The 16510-nt window shown below is 43.7% G+C and overlaps 1 protein-coding gene across 4 annotated transcripts in view; it reads right to left on the minus strand.

Annotated features, from left to right (window-relative positions):
- The window catches only part of LOC135896175 (hyaluronan mediated motility receptor-like), an 83894-nt gene that overhangs the window by 10014 nt on the left and 57370 nt on the right, over positions 1-16510 (minus strand). For 3 of the 4 annotated variants that reach the window (XM_065424546.1, XM_065424544.1, XM_065424548.1), the window contains 4 exons: positions 13370-13471; positions 13015-13068; positions 7902-7950; positions 5617-5793 (listed from right to left, as the gene is read on the minus strand). In XM_065424546.1, the coding sequence (XP_065280618.1) occupies positions 5617-5793; positions 7902-7950; positions 13015-13068; positions 13370-13471 (382 nt within the window). The remainder of the gene's footprint in view (positions 1-5616; positions 5794-7901; positions 7951-13014; positions 13069-13369; positions 13472-16510) is intronic. The other variant, XM_065424545.1, reaches the window with a different exon arrangement.

Consider the following 16510-nt stretch of genomic DNA (forward strand, 5'->3'; position numbering starts at 1 on the left):
GCAAAATCGTGCGCTGCGTGAAACAAGACAACAGAACAGCTCCCGCATGATGCCATCAGCGGAAGTACCGTAGTTATTCGAATCTAGGCCGAGTCTTTTTCAAATATTCCTATTCCAAACTCTAGGGTCAGCTTAGATTCGAAGATTAAAAAAAAACGCGCCAGTTCTTCATTGAAACTGCTAAATATGGTGCGTAGCTAGCGCCATCTAGAAAAGTCAGTATTGCAGCCGCTACTAGCCGTGCCAGTAGCCAACTGTACACAAGCGAGGTCGCCATTTTGACCTGTCGTGTCGGCCACATCGGTGTGCGGCGTGGTGTTATCACAATGGCACCAAGCAGGAGATGCCACTACAGTGCCACTTTCAAGCGAAAAGTTGTGATAGCCGCAGAGGCTTCGTCGAACCTTCAAGCCAGGCGGGACTTCGGCGTCGACAAGAAAAACATCCATCGTTGGAGGGGACAACGACAGCAGCTTTTTGCATGCGCCGCAACAAGGATGGCATTTAGCGGACCAAAGAAAGGCCGCCACCATGAAGTGGAGACAGTTTTGGCTGACTTTGTTCGGACGCAGAGAGCAGCTGCCTTTCCAGTGACAACAGAAGTGCTCCAAGCGAAAGCTAAGGAACTTTCGAGGGAGCGAGGCCTAACGCCAAAGAATTTAAAAGCCAGCCGGTGCTGGCTTCAGAAATTCATGAAGCGCTTCGGCTTCAGCCTCCGACGTCGCACTTCAATCACCCAGAAGCTGCCAAGCGACTTCAAAGAAAAGCTGATAGCTTTTTAGCGCTACGTGCTGCGAAAGAGAGAAGCGGCAGGCTACAACCTTGGGCAAAACGGCAATGCTGACCAGACAGTTGTGTATTTTGATATGCCAGTGGCGTACACTGTGAATGAAAAGGGTGCCAAGGAGGTGAAAGTGCACTCTGCAGGCTACGAGAAGCAGCGCACAACTGTGATGCTGTGTTGTACAGCTGATGGACATAAACTCGCTCCTTATATGATATCTAAAAGGAAGACGCTGCCTGCTCAAGAAACTTTCCCAAGAAATGTGATTGTGCAGGCAAATGAGAATGGGTGGACGACTGGTGCGATGGTGGATGAGTGGGTTAAGACTGTGTGGCGACGGCATCCAGGAGCCCTTTCGACAAAGAACTCGCTCCTTGTCGTCGACTCTTACCGTGGGCACTTGACCGACAACGTGAAGGATGCGCTTGCCCAAGCGAACACTGACCTCGCTCTCATACTGAGCATGCATGCATGATGGGCAAGTTGCAGCCATGTCCATCAACAAACCTTTCAAGGATCGTCTTCGGAAATATTACACGGGCTGGTTGACTGACGAAGACCACATGCTAACGGCAATGGGCCGCATCAAACGTGCATCGCCATCGCAGTTGGCGTGCTGGGTAACTGCAGCGTGGGACGACATCCCAGGTACTTTGATCGTGTGTGCCTTTAAAAAGTGCAGCATATCTAATGCGCTTGACGGTACCGCAAATAGTCCACTGTTTGAAGGTGACAGTGACAAGGAACACAACGACGAGTCTAGCAGCGACAACGACATTGAATGAGCTCTGCACGTTCAGATTCAATAAATGCTGTTTGCTTTTTGTGAACGCTGTCCTCGCTTTTTTTGTTCGGCCTACATTCGAGGCAATTTTTTTTTTGTTGGCTTCGGACTTTAGGGGGTCGGCTTAGAATCAGGGTCGACCTAGATTCGAGTAAATACGGTATGTCCCGCCGCGAGAAAGCGAGAAGGAGAAAAAGTGGGGCTTGTGATGTATCTGTCACGCGATCCTCAAGGTCCAGTATGGGAGAATGCAGGGAAGGAATTTTGCTTGTGGAGGCTAGACAGAGCAAGTGAAGAGAGTGTTGCGCTTGGCAGTGGAGCTCGCCTCCTGAAATCATGGGTTCACAACACTGAAATATTTATCTCGGCTATTAATGAGCCGATATGAAAAATTTTTGAGGAAGAATGCTCCCTAGAGGACACTTAAGTACTTCCAGCGTATAACCAAAGTTTGCTATGGGGCCTGGAGAGGGGCCCTTTAAGATACAAGATACTGCTATCGCAACATTAACAAGCAAAAATATATATGTTGGCTGAACTTCGCTTCTCAAGCTGATACTGTTGCCACTAAGCCACCTGAATAAAACTAAAGGCAGCGACTTTCTTTTCTATTTCCGCCAGAGCCCTCCAACAAGGGCAGGCAATGAGGTCTGTGCATCCCTGCCGGTAGAGCAGAGTCACGTATTGGCGCTTGTGCCGTCTCGCCAAAAACAAGCACGTGAATGTGTGCGCGCAGCCAAGCTTTTTTTTTTCTTTTTGTTTTTATTTGCGTCGGTGCCATAACACTTGCTCACAGCCACCATACTGTGCTACTTGTGCCGATGCGTGTGGCATCCTTTGCGCAAATTCTGAAGCCGCTATACCGTCGTTGTCGAAATTTCTCTTGAGTGGTGCTTTGTTACGAAGTCTGAAGAATGCAATAATGGGGTTGCCTTGCATCTAGAGGTTTTCACACATCAGTGATTTGAAGGATCTCGTAGATGTAAGTGACCGTTGTGAACCAAAGCGTGGATAGCGCTGCTTCCAGGAGACTTGCGCATGAGACGGCTATTTTGTGTACGTGATTGTTGCTCGCAAAGCAATTTTTTGGACTACGTTTTGTGATAATAATTCTGCAAAATATGAATAAGCTATGAAAGCTGCATGTTACGGACGAATTAGCGCTTGTATATAACCTAATAGTCGGCAAGCAGCAGCGACTCGCATCAATTACAAAAGCGACAAGCAAAAACCGCTGACAGCACAGTATATGAAGGGCTTTCATGTTAAGCAGCTAAAGCAACACCAATAAGTTGTTTCTGAATGAAAATATTATACATTGAGCAAGAAAGACAAAAGTTTGAAGATAGACATTTCATTCAAATTACAAGGTTGGTTGGAATTAAGAAATTTTGAAGCAAACATTCTTGTGCATACATGTTATCTTATGATACAAATAGAAAGTACTGTATCGGATACAATAATTGTGATAGTACCATGTAGCTGTATGTCAAATACTTCTGGCCTGAGTATCTTCTATTGTATCATGAGAAAATTGAAAAGTATCTTTGCCACGACCTGGTTGTGAGCCTTCAAAAGCGCATGGTCAGCATTCCGGATAGTGTCAATAATGGCCACACTTTTGTTCACAGCGATTGTGGCAAATGGTATAGTTTCATTTTAACTCGGTGCACATGATGGCCATGTGCTGTTGTTGATTAAGTAAATGGGTGCCGATTTAGTAAGCATGTGTTTGTTTTTTTTGAACCCTTGCTAATATGACATTTGGTTAATTGGTCATTTTTTTTCTGTCCCTTGAAATCCAAATTATTTTACCTTTTACTGTAGAATGTATCTAGGATCGGCCCACTTCACTACAACACTCACTTGCCCTCATGGTCATGGCCAACCCTGACATGACTACGGCTCAGTGACAATGAAATGGCATCGATGACAACAGCATGAGAATAATTGGATGACGAGTATGACGTAACGACGACAGTATGACGAGAATAGGATGACAAAGCTGAATAAAGACGATGGAATGAAGACGACAGTGTGACGATGAATGCATGAAGACTACTATGACCCCATTGCAATGACGACGATGGTAAGACAACGGCGGAATAACCACGATAGAACGATGACAGCATGATGATGGAATGACAAAGAAGAAAAGACAATGCCTGGGTGAATATATATTCAAACAAGATTGTCTCAATATATATATATATATATATATATATATATATATATATATATATATATATATATATATATGTATGTCACTGGTTCAATTACAGCCAGCACTGGATAAACTTTAAAGGGACTCTAAAGGCAAATATTAAGTCAAGCTAAAGAGATGGACGAGTGCTCGAGAACACCTAAGGCATCGATATTATTGTGAACAGAGCTTTAGTAATCAAGAAATCGAAGTAAACGCAGGACACGATTAGAGACTACCCCGGGACATTCAAGTACTAGCCCAATGACAAAGGCGCTCTTCATTATATTTTTATTTCACTACTACTCAACCACTCGTAATAAATAAATCATTGAATTGAATTATAATTCTAAAGAAAATGCTAGGTACTTGTCCAGTTCTATGTGATAGGAAAAAAAAACTCATTGACGTTACCCTTGACAATGACGAGAGTGCTGAAAGGTATCATTTTCTCCACTCTGTGTCGCCCGTCCTTTCGCATTTCAGTAGTTACATTATTGTGGAGTGCTGCTCTGGTTTTGCTGTCTTGTGGAACTCGCACAAACTGCAATTAGCAGAGAATGCCACGTCCATGTGATGTCATGGGATTTAATGGACAGTCCACCCCACTTGACCAAGGAAAGGCTGCTGCGGCGAATCGAACGCTCTGACTGGGCTTGGTTTCTCCATGGCTGCGTGTTTGCATGTTGCGGAAAAGAAAAGGGGGGGGGGGGGGGCGCAGTCTGTCGGGCGCCCAGATGTAATTTTCTCACAAACCATGTCTTTTCTTGGCACAAAACAAGCGCTGCGAGGTTTCTGAAATGGTGTTTCAACAGTCCACATTGACTCAGTATTTGCATTTAGTGTTCCTTTAAAGAATTTCTTGTCAGTGAAGAGCGGCACCTGCTCAGTGACCCAGGTTGGTGTCGGAGGGATTCATTAAAAGAGCGGAATATACCCAGTGACCCAGGTTAGCTGATGGTTAATTTCAAACCCTGTTCCCTTAGAACAGCAGCCTGATGCCGTACCCATTAGATCATGGACTACTTGGTGACTAAAGGTGGTGGGAAAATGGTTAGAGACCCAGCCAGACAGAAAAATAGGCAGAAACAGTCACCTAAAAGTGCATTAAGTTCCCCAAAAATGCTGATCGCATTAAAAAATTTATTTCGAAAAAATTGCGAGGCAGTGCTCTATCTGACACATTCCACATCTTAACAGTTGTTATAGGGCGGCCCCTTTAATTCAGACCACCTGAAAATGCTTGAAGGAAGTTGAATACATTGGTGTTTGCATTGGTTCAACCTAAACTGCATGCATACTGCCCTCATTGTAATGTGGCCAGGAATGGAACCACCAAGTTCATGCTCAGCGGAACAGCATTTTTTCAATGAGTCACCAAGTGGGTATGGCTAGAGTGAATGATTAGGAAGTCGAATCCTGGCCAAGTGCTCCTTGGGCAAAGGCTGGTAAAAGGTATGCAGACACCAAAAAGGTTTTATACATAATTAATTATGGGGTTTTACGTGCCAAAACCACTTTCTGATTATGAGGCACGCCGTAGTGGAGGACTCCCGAAATTTCGACCACCTGGGGTTCTTTAACGTGCACCTAAATCTAAGTACACGGGTGTTTTCGCATTTCGCCCCCATCGAAATGCGGCCGCCGTGGCCGGGATTCGATCCCGCGACCTCGTGCGCAGCAGCCTAACACCATAGCCACTGAGCAACCACGGCGGGTAGGTTTTATACATAAAAATTTGGTAAACTGACAAGAAAGAAGCCAGCAGGGAAACATGCAGGGAAGCAGGTATGTGCTTAGATTTATAATCCATGTCAAGGACAGATCAGACTGTTACTCACTGACCTTCTTATATTCATCCCGCTCTTTCAGAAGCTTGCTCAGATAGCGGATCTTTTGCTTGTGATTCTGGTGACCCATCATTTCGGACACCTTCCCGTGCAACTTGGCCAGCTCGCTCTCTGTTGCCTCGTTTCTCCTCTCGAGAAGCTGCTTCTCCAGCTCGTACAGCTCTAGCTGCTCCTACAGTGAACAAAAATACCACAAATAAAGCATAAGTGTCCAATTTCACCCTTAATGCACAAATGCTGGAAAGGGCAACTATGCAAAAAGCTATTAGGATGCTTAACCTTGAGGAAAAAAGCATTTCTCTCATTGAATTATGAGGTTTAACATGCCAATGCAAACATGGCCTATGAGAAATGTAGTGTGGGACTTCAGATTCATTTCGATTGACCACCTAGTGTTTTTAGATGTGCACCTTAAGCTTAGTTGATGAACATTTTTGCATTCCGCCCTTGCCATAATGTGGCCATTGCAGCCTAGAATCGAACCTGCAACCTCTTGTTCAAAAAGAATCCTAGCTCAACCAGTTGGTACTTGCTGAGATGACTAAACACAGACACATACATAACACAAACACAAAGGACTGTGCGAACTGCGTGTTACAGGGCCTGTGAATATCTGTATAGGAAGTTCATGTGTAAAGGACGGCTTAAAAGGTTTAAAAGGCTTAATGTGTCCATGTTTTGTTGCTTTTGCGCTAAATAATGAGAGTAACTCAGCAGTAGGATGCCACAGACACTGAGCTGCCACAGCGAGTATAATTTTTCGAATATGTAAAGGAGTACAGACAAAATTTCGAAGTCGAGTTAACGTGAGAGATCGATTTATGTGGGCACACACACATCGTCTGCAAAATATAAGCGGCAAATACAGCTTAGAACATATTTAAAATCAATGTTAAAGTAGGTGCACGCAGCCAACTACGAAACGCAGCACCTCGCGACATCGACAAGAAAGGAATGAAAGGAAAAGAAACAACCGAGAAAACGCTACGACACGAGTGTGCGCTGCCGTCTGGGTGGGCCCTGCGAGCAAGTTTCTCGCCGCTCCGATCGTCCAGATGTGCCTTTTTTACCCTCCCTGGTCGTGACGCTGACCTCTTTCGCCGCTGAGGGCGGCACAAGAATCGGCTGATACTTGTTTCTGACAACTCATAAAGTGACCTCGAAAGTGTGCATGTTATAAAATGTTGCGCAATATAGCAAATCAATGTGATTTTGACTCGCAAGTGGTCAGCACAGCTGCCACTGAAATCGTCCCTGCAAAGCAGCTCGCCTGGCTAACATGTTTTCTCCTTGCTACCAACATCGGGAAGACTAATTGTATTGCCACTTATGAGCGACATAAATGTGCAGACGTTGATTGTGTTGACGAATATAGATGCTTTATTACCAGCAAGAGCCGCTGGCCTCGGATACGATGGTTAGCGAGCTAGACCTATATACTGTTTCCTAGCGATCACCAGCTCGCTTGGCTCGCTTGGCGTCGATAAGCGGCAGAAGTGGTCCGAGTTCATGCGCGCCGCTGGATGCTTAGAATGGACCCTGCTGAAGGGCAGCCAGATTTGCTTGTTTCATTTCGAGCATGCCTAGCATAAACAAAACCGGTTGAGCTTAGAGCAGTCTGATGATCTTCCACCAAGACTATGTACTCCCAAGCCTGAAGTTGTGTCGACCTTTATCTCGCCTTGTGTCCTGCTCCGGAATATGCTTCATTCCCAAAGCGCGTTCGACGAATGGCTCGTACTACTTGTATCGGTGCGTACGCACATTGATAGCTGTCGCTAGCTGCACTTTCTGAGTAGCTGCTTTGTAGTGGATGAAATCAAATGTGGTTGGCCACGTCTAATTCGGCGCCGACTACCGCAAGCAGGAAGTAGTCGCCGTTGGAGGACGAAAACAAGGATGACTGATGTCGAGGACATCGAAAAGCACATGCAGGTGTAGGACACGAATTAGCAAGACCAAGCTTTCGCGCCGGCGAACGCGCTGGTGTGAGCACGTCACAGTTTTGTGCAATCACGTGTCTAGCTGTGTTTACATTCCTTTTTTGTCCCATCTCGTTGCTCTCCAAACTGAAACTTAGACTGGTCACTACAAACAAGACTCAAAAACATTACCTGTCACCCTCTGAAGCCAGTGCTGTTTCGTGTGATGATTACTGGGTCATTAGCTACTTATTGCAGCAGAAAAAAAATTTAAAATTTTTGTGTCAGTACTCAGTTTGTAAAGCCAAACCTGTTGCTTTGTAGCATAAAAACAGGCAAATATTTCCATCTCACAAACCTGGAACGGTGAAACTCTCATCTGCAGAGCCTCGAAGCTTGCCTTCCATCTGCAAATTGGGGTAGTAATTTTCAAAGGTTGCACACAGCATCAAAAATACTGCAGTTCAATCGTACACAAATGCCATAGAGACCATTCCTTTACATTGCATGCAATGATTCCCTCGGAGGACTAATAATTCTTTACACGTATTGGGGACTCAAATCCAGCCATTTCCAGTTGTGCAGCAATGACAAATGTGAGGTGTACAACAAGCCATATAGCACTATTTCTGAATATGAAGCACAGCAGGAAAACGTTTTAATGTGGATATGTGACCTGGGAGAATGACTACAACAGCCTATGCCATACTTTTTGAAGGTCACACTTAGAGACATTTACCATCAAATTTCAACGCTCAATCTGGCAATACTAAAATAGAATGCACCGGGAAAGCAGGGAATAGGGCCTCGCTATCATATCGGACAGAAACGCCCCGTAAAAAAAAGGCACAATGAAGTCAAACTGAATGTCGCGGCCAGTTGCGGCAGATACTGATACAGCACATTATGCCTGGCACATATTTGCCACTGCGGCTGCGACGTGCTCTATCTGTATTGGTTGATTTGCCATCAATCTTTCTTGGGTATTTCCGTCAGACGTAATAGCCGAATCGCCTTTTCTGGACTCCTGGCATGCTTAGTGTCAATATTGCCTGGTTTGAGCGTTGGAATTTGGTTATTAATATATCAAATTAGGTGTGATTTTCACTATCTTGAAAAATGGGGTAGCATAAAAATATATCGGCCCCAAATTTGGTGTATAAACAACTGCCCCCAAGGTTTTATAAAAAGTTCACTAACAAATTTTAGTTAGTCTTCTGAAACTTGTGTTATTAGTGGCATGTTCACCTATGTGCACCTCACAACTACTCTGCAGAAACACCACATTTGCTACACTTGCAGTCGTTTCATAAAAAATCCGTATAATCTGAAAAAGGAAAAACGCCCTGTATTTACGCAGCAATATTTCTTGACATTTCTGAGGCCTGCTACTGCCCATCCTATCATTCCTGGCTGTGCACGCCAAACTACATTGTGTTGCTGAGACACAGTGGGGCAATCTTTTCCTGACAGACATTGAGAGGAAGCGTTAGTTTAAGGCCAACTCCAATTTGCTTATTTGAATACATGTAAAACAGAAATGCATTCATGGGACATCCACTAGACCGATTTGAATGAAATTTGTTGCATCTGAGGAAAAGGAAATTTTAGCAACCAACTGTAGGATGCATAAGTCTGATTTAGGATCTCACACTTTTTACAAAAATGGTTGAAAATTTATAATTAAAAAAATATGGGAGCAAAAACCTTACAAATTTCTAACTCCACCAAAAACAGATATTGCAGTTCAGTAAACTAAATCTATGTGTGCATCTAAAGCAGACAAACTTGATATACAGTCAAAATTCAGCCAAACGAAACCCAATTTTACGAAGTTCTCGATCTAATGAAGAAATTTCTATTCACTGACAAGTACCCATAAGGTTCAGTGTTGTCATCAACCTGAAGTCACAAAATAGCTTTCATTAAACCCAACTTGAAGAAGCTTTTCCAGAAATAAATGAGTAAAAAAAGCTGCGATTTCTTTCTAATTTTGATGCAGACTGGTTTTTCTTCGAGCTTGTGCTCTAATGCTATTGTGTTAAATCATCTAGGCACCCTAGTCACAGCCCTAGCTTTATTTTGACGAGGCTGCACGCCGTGCCCATGCACGGAACAATGGACTCTGCAGCCGTTAGCGTTCTCATGTACCAGATGGCGCTAGGGACGGTGGTAGTTGGGCCACCCTCGTGGACTTTTTACACTTGCAGGCGTGGGTTAGTGACAAATACAATGCCACAGTACCTTTTGGGTGTCACTGTTAGAATTTTAGATTTCACCGAAAAATCCCTAACTCGATTTTTCGAACTTCCTGATTTAACTAAATAATTTCAGCGTGGTCATCGCTTCGTTATATGGAGTTTTAACTGTACTACAAGATTATAGCTAGTGGAGACACTCAACTCTTACAAGTCCCCTGATGTTTTCCCTGCATGGCTCTCGTGTCACCTGTAACCCGGCTTCTCGGCGTAGCTAAAAGCCGGCGCGGGGAGTGTGGTTGCAGATTAGTACGCGAGATGGCGCAAGTGTTGCACTGCTAACTTGGGCACTAAAGGGAGTAAGTAGCCTGTTCCTCTTTGGTCTGGGGTCGCCTAGCTGCATGGACATTTTGCGCACTTGCCGTCTGTCCAAGGAACCGTCCTGTGAAAGACTTAGGATCAGGACACTGGAACAGACAAACACGACCGTTCAAATGTGCCACCAATCGCATCACCGTAGATGCAAAAGATTAGGCACTGGTTTCTAGAACGAGGGCGAACATATTTGCTAGCTATATCTAGTCGCAGCGAGTTTTACCTCCCCGATTTGACGCACGCCCATCGAAAAGTTCAACTGTTAATAATTGGGCTGGCTAGAGTGGTGTATAAAAGGCGCAATAAATGCCCTTGTGATTGCCTGCACTACTGTGTTGTCGTTCTATGTCCCAAGAGCATATTTAAGAACCCACAAGCTTATGTGAAATTGTTACAGTGCTTACGAGGGCTTTGCAAAAGTCCTCACAAATTAGTTATATTTCAGAGTGGTCTGTAATATACAAAAATTGTCCACTTTGAGAAATGTGATATCATTAGTCATTACAAGTTACAAAGTTGAAAAAATGGTACTTGAATTCGCTTTTTTCAATTTTTAAACATTTTCATTAAAATTTATAGCCTAAATAAAAGATCTGCTTCCTAGATTTTAACAAATATTTAACTTCCTTTCAAATGCAAGAACCTCATCATATTCAGTGCAGTGCATGTCAAACAAAGCATTTTCTTTGTTCCCATGTTTCATAGGGACACTAAAGGAAAATACTAAGCCAAGTTAGATCAAGAGTATTCATCTAGAATAATATTGTTTCCTGCGTGGCAATATATATATGACTGTTGCCCAGAAAATTGCTGCCAAAGGTCCCAGTGCTGCTCCTCTATGTGAACCGCCAACACTAAAACTCAAAAGTTGACCTACCTCCACATGACCTCCTTCTATGCTAATGCTAAATCGCTTTGAAACTATTTACCTCTACATGGACAGTGTACTGCCAGACAGTGGCGGCTGCAGATCTGTTTGCATGAGTTGCTCTGCGGCTCAGCTTGGGTTCAGGATACCAAATATCAGATGCGGCGGCCGGAGCGAGGCAAGGGTGGTTGCCACATCAACAATTCTTAACGAAGAATGCGATGCGGCTTGCAGTAAACCCAGCAGCCACCCCCTGAGCATCAGCAGTGCTAAAGTCACATACGAGATGACAAGGGTCCTAAAGTCGTTGACTTTGAGACCCTTGTCATTTGTCAGGAATTTGTCATTACAGAAGCGTCACCTTTCAGTATAGCTGAACTATTATTCAATAGTGTTTCCCATCTGCAAAACTATATTTGTCATTACAGAAGCCTCATCTTTCAGTATAGCTAAACTGTTATTCAATAGTGTTTCCCATCTGCAAAACTATATTTTAAAAAAATTAAGTTTTCTCTAGGAAAGAAATTTCTGTGCTTGAATGATTTAAAGCAACTTCAAGAAGGCTCTCATACCTTAAAACTTTTAGTGCTGCAATGTCCATGCAGGGAGAGATGTGCCACACTATGAAATGTGCTGTCAGCACATTTAATTGCAAAGTAAAAGCTACACAGCACAACCATTACTGCTTGCGCAGTGGAACCTCAGTCGAGTCTACAGTGGAACCTCGATTATATGACTTTCTAGGGACCATGCGATAACACTGTATAACCCAGGCGTTGTATAATCTAACCAACAAGAATTATGTATATAATACACGATTTCGTATGACAGAGTTTCAAGGAGTTTCAATTTAAATTATATAATAATGCTCTGCAGGAACAGCATATACAATATGATCTGCATGCCATCCGGCAGATAATTGGTTCGATCTTCGCACATGCTTTCGCACTTTCAGAGTTACACTTTTATGAGACTCAGTGCTGAACGCATCAAAGTATAGAGCCTACAGCGCTCTCGGCACTGCAAAGGTAGCAAGTTTGGCACAGCGCCAAAAACACTGTCGGCCGTGTACACGGAGGTGTCTGGCGACAGGAGCAGGCACTTCAAAAACGTAGAGAGAGATAGTGCAAAGGAGATGGTAACGAAGACAATGGCAGGCAGCAGTTGGGCGACACTAAGAGGGGGAAGGAAAAGGAATGATAGGAGGGCGATGAACGTGACGAAGGAAAAAAAAATATTAAGTAATACACAATAATAATTAATAATAATATTTGGGGTTTTACGTGCCAAAACCACTTTTGATTATGAGGCACGCCGTAGTGGAGGACTCCGGAAATTTTGACCACCTGGGGTTCTTTAACGTGCACCTAAATCTAAGTACACGGGTGTTTTCGCATTTCGCCCCCATCGAAATGCAGCCGCCGTGGCCGGGATTCGATCCCGCGACCTCGTGCTCAGCAGCCCAACACCATAGCCACTGAGCAACCACGGCGGGTATTAAGTAATACACCAACAGTGATTGTTAACATAAGTGAATAGCTCCAACAGACAGATGAATGAGCGAGCGGCAGTACACCCCTCCTTCCTGCGAATCATTGGAACTTGGTTGTCTGAGAGCACCCGCCGTTTCCCTTGGCACCTTCCTTCGCCTTCCCACTACGAAGGAGTGAGGAACAGCCTCTCCTCCTCCTTCCCCACAACTTGGTCGCATAAGAGCTCAGGTGACATTATCTCCCTCCTCAATACTCGCTTGCCCGAGCATGCAACCTTTCCCTCGCCTTCTGGCGACGAATGAGCGAAGAGTTCTGCCTTGAACGAGATGGCTATGGTGTCTGCAGCTGGTGTCCTTTATGCTCTTCCCCATTCTGTTAGCAATCATTTCCTCCTAACCTTTATGTTTTTGGCTCTAAAGGTACAACCAAATAACAGAGCATGAATCAACAAACAGGAGCAAGGCTGGGACCATAATTTTGTAATATTTATCTCTATGCAGTGTTGAGTGACAGTAAAATGATTGAGTGCAAACTAACCTCTCAGCTTCAGCTGCCATGGAGTTGAGCTGCTCAGTCAAGTTGTTCATTTGCCTGAAAAGTGACAAGCAAGTGATGTTTCCAATCACAAAGTGCACTAAAGAAACATGCAAGAAAAGCTAGCATGTTCCACACCTTCAATACAAAAATTTACTGCAAAGAGTAAAAACCGGAAAAAAAAGGGGGGAGCATATGTGCAAACATGCACTGAAATGCACACTGACACAAACGTGTGCACACCAACATACACACAAACACAAACAGGAGGCATGAGTAGTTGTGGACATTCAGCAGGTTAGACGATAAGCAGCACGACCGTTGACCGTCACTGTTGCACCACATAACACGCAAATACCTTGCGTGAGTGTCCCAACTGGAAGAAAGAAAGTGCTCTAAAGACAGCCACCACGATAGCCTAGACACCATCACCTCGTAAAATTCTGCAGCCACCTGCATCCTGAACAGCACAAAGAAACTCATCAGCTACTGAAGACTAGCCTGGTTCATATCTAGTGCAATTAGCCACCATACATGCAAAATGATCTTTTTTAACTTTGACTGGACATGCTTTATGCAGCAATGCAACATGTGGTATACAATAATAATAATTATGGGGTTTTACGTGCCAAAACCACTTTCTGATTATGAGGCACACTGTAGTGGACGACTCTGGAAATTTCGACCACCTGGGGTTCTTTAACGTGCACCTAAATGTAAGTACACGGGTGTTTTAAAATTTCGCCCCATCGAAATGTGGCCGCCGTGGCCAGGATTCGATCCTGTGACCTCGTGCTCAGCAGCCCAACACCGTAGCCACTGAGCAACCACGGCGGCTTCTGGTATACAAGTGCTGCTCTGAATTAAGTTTTGACTAGCTGGATACTTATGCAGTGAAACAAAATTTAATCAGACAAGTCTTTTCGCAAAATGCCTATATTTGAATACAGGTACCATGCTGAAAAACAAGCTTGAAGATTTGTCTCAGCTTCATTTTGAATAGACACAATCAATGAATGCCAGCATTAAATTCTGGAAGGACTATCCGAAAACATTTCTGCACATAAAAAAATGAAAATAGGCGCCTGGTATGCGAGTAACTCAGTAATGTGTTAGGAAAAATAAAGAAAGACTATTCTCACTTGGAAGTCACAAATGCTTCTACAAGGAATTACTATAACAAAATTAGGGAAAGAAGCCATGATGATGCAGAGTTTGTGCACTATCACATCCTCACACCCAAATATATTTGCTTCACCAAGAAAAGGCAGACGTACTTGAGAGAAGTGGCATTCTATATACCGAGCACACCCAACACACCACTCATTACGCACCAAATTAAACTGGCCTGCATGAGAAGAACTGCTGAGGCTTATACAGTGCTGGCAAATGGCCACGTCCTCTGCTATAGAGGACTACCAGATAAGAAGCATTTCGGAGTAGAATTCCTAATCCATAAGGACATAGCAGGCAACATTGACGAATTGACAGCATTAATGAGAACGAAGCAGTAGTCGTAATAAAGCTGAATATGAGGTATGGAATAAAGGTAGTACAAACCTACGCTCCAACCTCCAGTCATGATGATGAAGAAATAGAACAGTTACATGAAGATGTTGAATCAGCAACGAGAAAAGTGCAAACTCAGCATACTGTAATGGGTGATGTCAATGCGAAAGTGGGGAAAAAGCAGGCTGGTGAACAAGCAATTGGCAACTAAGGCGTGGATTGTAGGAACACTCAAGGATAGATGTTGATAGAATTTGCAGAAAGGAATATGCTGCGAATAATGAACACCTTCAGGAAGCGTTGGAACAAAAAGTGGACCTGGAAAAGCCCTAATGGTGAAACAAGAAATGATATTGATTTCATACTTTCTGCCGATCCCAGCATAGTGCAGGATGCAGAAGTGATAGGCAGGGTAAAGTGCAGTGATCATAGGCTAGTGAGGGCTAGGATTCACCTCAATTAGAAGACCTACATGCAGTAAGGGTGAAAGCAGACTGTTTCAGGTTGGAACTTGCAAACAAATATGCAGCCTTAGAACACAGATCTAGATGACATAGAGGCCATGAATGAAACCGTAACTAGGCTGGCTTCAGATGCAGCTATTGCTGTGGGAGGTAAGGCACTAAGGCAACCAGTAGGTAAGCTCTCCCAAGTAATAAAGGACCTAATAAACGAACGACAAAGAATGAAAGTGTCCAACTCAAGAGATAAGACAGAATTCGCGGAACTGTCAAAACTGATCAACAAGGAGAAAATAAGGGATATTCGAAATTATAACTTAAGAAAGACTGAGGAAGGGGGCAGTAATAAATGGACGCAGAAGGAAATCAGTGAGAAGGAAACTTGGCATAGGACAAGCCAAGATGTATGCACTGAAAGATAAGCAGGGTAATATCAGCAATCTCGCACCTACAGTGAAAGCAGCAGAAGAATTCTATACTGACCTGTACAGTACCCAAACAGCCACAATACCTCTATTCGAAGTAGTAATGAACAGGTAACAGAGGCTCCTATAACTAGCAATGAAGTTAGAAGAGCCTTGCAAGACATGAAACGGGGAGAAGCGGCAGGAGAAGATGGAATAACAGTCGATTTAATGAAAGATGGAGGAGACATATTGCTTGAAAAACTGGCGGCCCTTTATACAAACTGTCTATCGACGTTGAAGGGTCCCAGAGAACTGGAAGAAGGCCAACATTATACTAATCCACAAAAAGGGAGATGTTAAAAAACTGGAAAATTATAGGCCCATTAGCTTACTTCCAGTATTACATAAAATATTTACCAAAATAATCTCCAATAGAATAAGGGCAACACTGGACTTCAGTCAACCAAAGGAACAGGCTGGTTTCAGGAAGGGATGCTCTACAGTAGATCACATCCATGTCATCAATCGGGTAATCGAGAAATCCACAAGTACAATCAGCTTCTCTGTATGGCTTTCATAGATTACGAAAAGGCATTTGATTCAGTAGAGATATCAGCAGTCAGAGGCATTAGGTAATCAAGGAGTACAGGACGCTTACATAAATATCTTGGAAAGTATCTGCAGAGATTCCACAGCTACCTACCTGAATTCTCCGCAAGTAGGAAGATACCTATAAAGAAAGGGGTCAGACAAGGAGAATCTCTCCAATGTTATTCACTACATGCTCGGAAGAAGTATTCAAGCTATTAAACTGGGAAGGCTTAGGAGTAAGAATCAATGGTGAACATCTCAGCAACCTTCGATTTGCAGATGACATTGTCCTGTTCAGCAACACTGGGGATGAGTTACAACAAATGACTGAGGACCTGAACAGAGAGTATAAGAGTGGGGTTGAAGATTAATATGCAGAAGACAAAGATAATGATTAATAGCCGGGCAAGAGAACGAGAGTTCAGTATCGCCAGTCAGCCTCCAGAGTCTGAATGAGTACACTTACCTAGGCCAATTACTCGCAGGGGACCCTGATCACGTGAAGAAATTTACAGAATAAGAATGGGTTGG

Source organism: Dermacentor albipictus, chromosome 1, assembly GCF_038994185.2.
Source record: "Dermacentor albipictus isolate Rhodes 1998 colony chromosome 1, USDA_Dalb.pri_finalv2, whole genome shotgun sequence".
NCBI lineage: Eukaryota > Metazoa > Arthropoda > Arachnida > Ixodida > Ixodidae > Dermacentor > Dermacentor albipictus.